This window comes from Zerene cesonia, chromosome 14, assembly GCF_012273895.1.
Source record: "Zerene cesonia ecotype Mississippi chromosome 14, Zerene_cesonia_1.1, whole genome shotgun sequence".
Taxonomy (NCBI): domain Eukaryota; kingdom Metazoa; phylum Arthropoda; class Insecta; order Lepidoptera; family Pieridae; genus Zerene; species Zerene cesonia.
This window is the reverse complement of record NC_052115.1, coordinates 1,484,973-1,492,608: the sequence shown is the minus strand read 5'-3', so window position 1 is coordinate 1,492,608 and position 7,636 is coordinate 1,484,973. Positions and strand designations below refer to the sequence as shown.

At 30.9% G+C, this 7,636-nt stretch overlaps 1 protein-coding gene across 1 annotated transcript; it reads left to right on the top strand.

Moving 5' to 3' along the window:
- The first annotated feature begins 2,103 nt into the window (after positions 1 to 2,103).
- Positions 2,104 to 6,470, top strand: LOC119832064 (toll-like receptor 6). The gene is made up of 3 exons (XM_038355661.1): positions 2,104 to 2,246; positions 2,499 to 2,524; positions 3,122 to 6,470. The coding sequence occupies exons 1-3, from the start codon at positions 2,236 to 2,238 to the stop codon at positions 6,364 to 6,366; spliced, it is 3,282 nt and encodes a 1,093-aa protein (XP_038211589.1). The 5' UTR covers positions 2,104 to 2,235; the 3' UTR covers positions 6,367 to 6,470.
- The last annotated feature ends 1,166 nt before the right edge of the window (positions 6,471 to 7,636 follow it).

The following is a 7,636-nucleotide window of genomic DNA, read 5'->3' as shown; positions in this document are numbered from 1 at the left end:
GATTTTTGGATAGAGATAGTTTGGAAACTAGAGAGCGACATAGGTGAATTTTCTTGAACTACGCGGGCCGTGAACGAAAAGCTAATCCTATCCTCTTTCCTACTAATATTATAAATGCGAAAGTTTGTAAGGATGTGTGTGTGTTTGTTGCTCTTTCACGCAAAAACTTCTGAACCGATTGCAATGAAATTCAGTACGGAGACAGCTGGACAACTGGAATAACATATAGGCAACTTTTTATCCCGATTTACCTACGGGATACGGACTTACGCGGATGGAAACGCGGGGCGCAGCTAGTGAATTAATAATACTTTAATACGGTGTCTTCGTTTATTATATTATTACTAGCTATGCCCCGCGGTTTCACCCGCGTAAGTCCGTATCCCGTAGGAATATCGGAATAAAAAGTGGCCTATATGTTATTCCAGTTATCCAGCTGTCTACATACCAAATTTCATTGCAATTGGTTCAGTAGTTTTTACGTGAAAGAGTAACAAACATCCATACATCCATACTTACAAACTTTCGCATTTATAATATTAATAGGATAAATATTTGACCGAGTGCTGAATTAGTTACCTTATCACTTAGGTGTATTAAACTAAGCAATTTATTATCTTCCTAATATATATACAGATATACAGAAGTATATAAACCGGCCTAACGTTGTTAAAGGCATGTGGTCACGTTTGTGTCCATTGTGATATCAGAATTTAATGTTAAATAGAAAATATGTAAAATAGACTACTTTTGCAGGAACAAATAACTGACTTGATTCTTTACAATTTACAAGCGAATCACGAACAAAACCTGCATTGAAATAATTTAAAATGTTATAACCTGCGTACAATGGTTGCCTGCAGGAGATCATTAACTTTACTTCATGGCAGCGTAATGTTTAGGCCGCTTTGATAATAGGCATTTGAAATGATTTTAAATGGATTTTGTTATAGAATTTCAAAGACTAAAATGTAGTTAACCGTATACGGTAAATCGATACCTATATAATCAATAGTGAAGTTTGGATGTTCGGATAGATTTACAAACATAAGATAATACTATGTTACATGTGTAGACTAACAAATGTCACGAACATTAATTATAACATATATTTGTGTATTTAAATAAGATAACTGCACGTCCTGAGCTGTGATAAAATGTTATAACAAAATATGATGCGTGGTTCCGGATATAATTATTTTTAGCCAGGGTCACCCCGCGGAGGAAGTCCACCCTTCTCGCTCTACCAAGTCTTGCGTCCGTGTGCTTTGATTGTGGGAGTCGAGCACGCTTCGGTACGAATTGGGATAGCTCGCACCGGGCCGGTACGTATACGGACCCAAATCAGTCGAATAGTGTTATGAAAATGTTGCAGCATTTTTTACGGTGAGTAGGGAAGCCGAAGGTCCGTATCCCCTTTCCTTACCCTTTCTATCCCTTTCCCATAATCCTTTTTTTATACCACGCATTTTAAAGTCGAAGATCCATTTACAGAGTATACATCCACATGTAACCATCCATACACAGATAATATATTAAGAAGCTGACACGATAAACGTTATCCTGTCATCGCAGTAACTGTCAAACGTGTACTTTTAAATAGATTTTATATTAGGCACTAATTTCCTTATTTATTTTTTCACTAAAATATCAATAGTCTTCTCCTGACAATAACAAACATCACTAAACAAGACTTGGAGTAATGGGCCCGGCTGCAGCTGTTCAGGCATGATGCCGTGAATAAGGGAAATTGGGATTATTTATATAGCGCTAGATGGCAAAATTGCGTATGTTCTTAAATTAATAAACACAGTATTAATAAATGAGGCACCTTTAAAATCTCCAGTGTATATACATATTTTTTACACAAATGTTGTTTAAATTTGGAACTTAACTAATTCTTTTTTAACTTTAGAAAATTTTATTAAGGTAACTAGATTCAATTGTTTTTTTAGTAGATACGTTTTTAAGCTTGAAGGTTCATTTGAAGTTACTGCTATTGGTGATAAAAAGATAAATGAATGAAGCAAATGTACAATTAAGTCTGCGGAACTCTGAATATAATTATAAAGTATTGAACCCAATACTCATAATACAGTGATAAAACGTTTCAACGGGGTCACACTTATTTTCTGTACGCGAATTCAAAACTGTTTTCACATTAGAAAATTATTAAGTCGATACAAAGTGGTGATTTGAGTATTCGTTGGAAATTTATCAAAATTTCCTCCTAAAATGAGGCGAAGGTGCGTATTAAAGTTATATTATATAAATGTATGTCAAGATTTTAACACTAAATGTAACATTTTTTAGACGTAGTTTTTTTAAATTAAGTATCAAATATAAGCATTTAAAAAACGTTCACTTTTATAATACATATTTCTCATATTCTCATATTAATAATCCACGAGATAACAATATGTTAAGGGCGTAGAATTGCTTTTGTTGATAACATACATATTTATATTTTACAACAAAATGAAACTACACATTTACAGATTCGGTGATACAAAGAAGCTTCCTGGTGAGTTATTTTAACCAAGCATAAGATGTTTTTTGTAATTATTATTTTATATAAAAAAAATTACAATCTTCAAAGTGTCAGAACTAGACTGAATTAAAATGGCACTACATGGAAGACACCAGCTTTCAAATAAAAAGGATTCGTCAAAATCGGTTCACCCACTCGAAATTTCGTATGTGTATTGTGAAGAATAGAATTCGCCGAGGCAACGCCTGACCTGTCGTCCACCCATGATCCAAACTAAGCAATCGAATCTGTGTCTAAGGGACACCCCACACCATAAATTAATAAAGATAAAGAATTATAATATCGCCAGCACTCAATCCTTGTCTTCCCTGTTCATTCGAATGGTAACTTGTTTAAAAGAAGATTTGTTTTTTTTTTGTCTTATTCAGACTTCAATCTAATTCTATGCCAAAATAAAAATCATAAGTAAAATAAAAAATATGTTTCTTCCTCAACCATAAAATAAAACATGAAATCAAACGTTGCTATAATACAAACATTCAACTGATAAACTTTCAAGTTTAGAACATTAGTAGGCCTTGCAGAACAGCTATTAGGAACAGTTAACAGGAATAAAATTGTTTTGGTTAGTTTCAGGAACGGTCGCCATAATGCTGCTCATTGTTCCAGTTGTAGCTTCAGAACCATACTGCTCAAGTAAAATAAATGAAGATTTGTGTGTAACTGAAGTACTGTGTAATGAATATTTCGATTTTAGATATTATAACTCGTACAGCTACGTTACTTCGTCTTGCAGGCCTTTTATGATTCCCTTAGTAAATTATGGCGGTGAAATCCTACCAATAAGTTTAGTTTACAAACAAAATCGCGAAGATGGAAACGAAATTCCACTAAGTGCAAATTCCGCTATTTACTCGTATATTGCGTCTATAACAATACTAAACATAAGCAGAAATTATTATTCAGTATTTCCAGAATTAAAACACATGAATAAACTAAATATATTGAATATTTCATACAATTCTATTACAATTGCTAAATTGAGCTCAAAGTACACTTTCCCAAATTTAGAAGCACTTGATCTTTCACATAATTTAATCGAAGAATTTGAAATCAGTGTAATGGAATCACCATTCAGTAGCTTACTGAAATTAAACGTTTCTTATAATAAACTCAATGAGATACAAGAAGCGGTTTTTGATCGATTTGCCAATTTACAAATTTTGGATATTTCAAATAATGAAATAGCAAGCATTCACCCATTTACCTTTGAAGGTACTAAAAATTTGGTTTATTTAAACATAGCTCATAATAAAATTAATGACATTAATGGATCTCTTTTTAGATTCACTAAACTCAAAAGCTTGGATTTAAACAACAATAGAATACAAAACATTCTGTTAAAAGACTTCGAGAAGTTGGTTCAATTAAAAGAATTAGATTTAAGTTATAATGCAGTAATAGCAATTGAGAAAAACACATTTGATAGCATGCCCCTTTTATCTACTGTTTATTTAAATAACAATGTTATGAATTCATTAGAGAAGGAAATGTTTGACAAAACGACTGAATTAAAAACTATCGACTTATCGTATAACGAAATAAGAAATCTTCCTAAATTCATGTTTGATGGCAAAAGTATAGAATACTTTAATATAAGGCGAAATAATTTAGAAGGTCTTCTAACCAATGGCACATTTAAGGGCTTAATGTTTATTTTACAATTAGACTTAAGCTATCAAAGTATAAACGGCATTGGAGATTACGCATTTACTGGACTGGATCAATTAGAAGAACTTTTCTTAAACAATAATGAAATATATTCTGTATCGCAAAAATCGTTCGATAATTTGCCTAATTTGAAAAAGCTTCATCTTTCCAACAATCAAATTGCAAATCTTGACTTTGCATTGAACAATCTAAAAAATCTTAAATTTCTGTCAGTAAGCTACAATTTCATTCGTTTTATTAAAAGCGAATACTTTAATGAATTGGTTGCAGTAGAATATCTAGACTTATCTCATAATAATATATCTAAAATAGAACCTAAATCATTTGGAAATCTAACTCAATTGGTCGACCTTGATGTTTCTAACAATGCATTGACAGATGTTTTAGAAAGTGATACATTCTATGGTTTAGTGTTGGTACCGATTTTAGATATTTCTTCTTCATTTTTAACAGCTATTAAGAACAGCTCTTTTAACCATATGGTAAATCTTCAGAAACTTAATATATCACACAGTGCTATTAGTGAGATAAATTTTAATGCTTTTATTCATACAGGTAATATAAATATACTTGATTTATCACATAATGCTGTGAAATATTTATACATAAATTCAACAACACTTGTTAATCTAAGCGCTTTATATTTAAATGACAATCTGATATCTGATATAGCATCAAATGTATGGATGAGCATGACTAAATTAAGTATAATTGATCTATCATTTAATCATATAAAACACTTAAATTGCATAACATTTTCAAACTGTACAGAACTTTCATATTTAGATCTATCATACAACAAAGACATTAATTTTAACATATCTGGAATGGAAAGTCTACATCGCTTAGGTAAACTTTTCTTATCCGGCATTGAAAAAAGTATCCAATTTTATAGGCCTATCGATTCATCTTTGATATTATTAAATATGACAAATTCAAGTGTCAATAATGTAACGAAACTCGGAGTTAACCAGTTACGGACGCTCGCTGAATTAATTTTAAGCAACAACAAAATTGAAACTTTGGGAGTTGGAGCATTTTCTAATTTAAGCGAATTAAAATTGTTAGATTTAAGTTTCAATAAAATGCAATTTATCCAACTAGGCTCTTTCAAAGACAATATCCACTTACATGTTCTCAATATTTCTCATAACCATTTGACAACTCTTGGCTATGGTGTTTTCCGTGGTTTAATTTCTTTGGAAACTCTTGATTTATCTTATAATCAAATACAGGATTTACAAGGCGAACGACTTTATGATGTACAAGAATTGAAAGTTTTAATTATCGACTTCAATAAAATAACCAAAATTGATTTTGATTTCCACGTGAATTTGTCATCATTGAGCATTGGAGGAAATCCTATTTCTTGTGAAATGTTAGTAAAATTGATGAGATCTGGTTCACCAATAACAGCCCTAAAATTAGATGAACATTCAAACGAAAATATTGATGGAGTCACCTGTCATGGTCGGCATGGCATCAAATGGATGGAAAATAACAATAAATCCATAGAAAATAGCAACGTTTTAAACGATATAAGGAATATATTACTTAACTTATCAGAAAAAAAGTCTACCGAAGTAACATCAAGAGTGATGAATTCTGAAAACGATTTTAGCAAAAATTTTGAAAAATTAATAACCGATCAATCTTTAAAAATGGAAAGAAATGTAAAGAACGGAGAGGAAATTATTCGAAATAATAATATGACCAATATATTTTTAGAACGAATATTGAAGTTGATGGTTGCAATGAATTCCCAAGCGACATCGAAACAGGTGCCGATACTAAGAAAGAATGGTACATACGAAAACATATTACCATACATAGAGCAAATTAAAAAAGAATTAGAAAGCACTTTCACTATAGAAAAAGAAAAGATAATTTCTGACTTTAGCGATAAAATGACATTGATAAATAAAAAGTTAGAGGAGGTCTCCATGAAATCTACAGAAAAGCCGGTTATCCCAGTTTATAAATCAGATTCTTCCTTGTTCTCCAATATATGCGTTGGTCTGATATTATTGATTCTATTATGTTTCATATTGTTTAAAATATATAAATCAAAAGTCACATTGACTAGACATAGGACATTTAGTACTCAGCGAATAGCTAGCGCCATGGATAGTTCAAATTTATAATTTCGAATATCACATATATATTTTTTTGTAAATTCTCTTAATATAAGTAGTTATATTCTTATGTTAAAAACCTTAAATGTTATAATAATGTGATAAAATATATCTTGAAGTGTTATTTTATTATTTTTTTTTATAATATCCTGTCCTACTGATTATTTACCTACAGGTTGGCCAACGGCCAACGGCCAACTTGCGAAATGGATCTAGTATTAGAAAATAAATTAAAATTTGTTTATTTGTTTTCCAAAAAAAATTACATAATAATATAGTTTACATATACTGCATTGAACCACTTGTAACTACGAGTATTTAAAATACTCATAAAATTCCTTACGCGACATTTTTCTATTACATGAATCTTTTTTATCATTTACAAATAAATTATGTGAACACCCCTAATTTGCGACGCACATATAATCATTATATTTATTACATTTTTTCATACACACAATAACTACATTAGCAGATCAGTTTATACCGTCTACTCGAAGCTAGGTGTTTATTAAAAATTAAATAATACATTTTATACGCCCTTTTGTTGTTTAAGTATTGTTTTTTTCGTAATCAGTGTATGCAAGAAAAATATATTATATATAGACTAATAATAAAACAATACCCGGACTATTTAAAAACTTTTAGTGGTTTTTTTAAAAGAGCAATTGTTATACAATATGGATGTATTATACTCTAAAACATTACGATGACCACAGCGCTAAGGAGGTGGTCTTTAAAGCAATGAATGACTCACTAGCTGTGACCCGCGGTTGAAACCGCGTAAGTCCGTATCCCGTAGGAATATCGGTATAAAAAGTGCCTATGTGTTATTTCAGTTGTCCAGCTATCTACGTACCAAATTTCATTGCAATCGGTTCAGTAGTTTTTGCGTGAAAGAGTTACAGATGCAAGTCGATAAAACACGAATAAAACACGAATATGACATTTTCTAAAAAAGATTCCTAGCTAGATCGATTTATCGCCCCCGAAACCCCCTATATGCTAAATTTCACGAAAACCTTTTGGAGCCGATTCCGAGATTCCAATTATATATATATATATATATATATATATATATATATATATATACAAGAATTGCTCGTTTAAAGGTATAAGATACAAATTTGTCTTCCCTTAGATGTTTTCTAGTCTAAGTTTTATTCAAAAATCCGTTTTTAGCGATTTCTACCAACTTCTTTTCTTTCGCCTTAAACGAGTTAAAGTGAGTGAGTGATATTTCACTATTCTATATAGTAAAACGAAATTTATTTAGTAT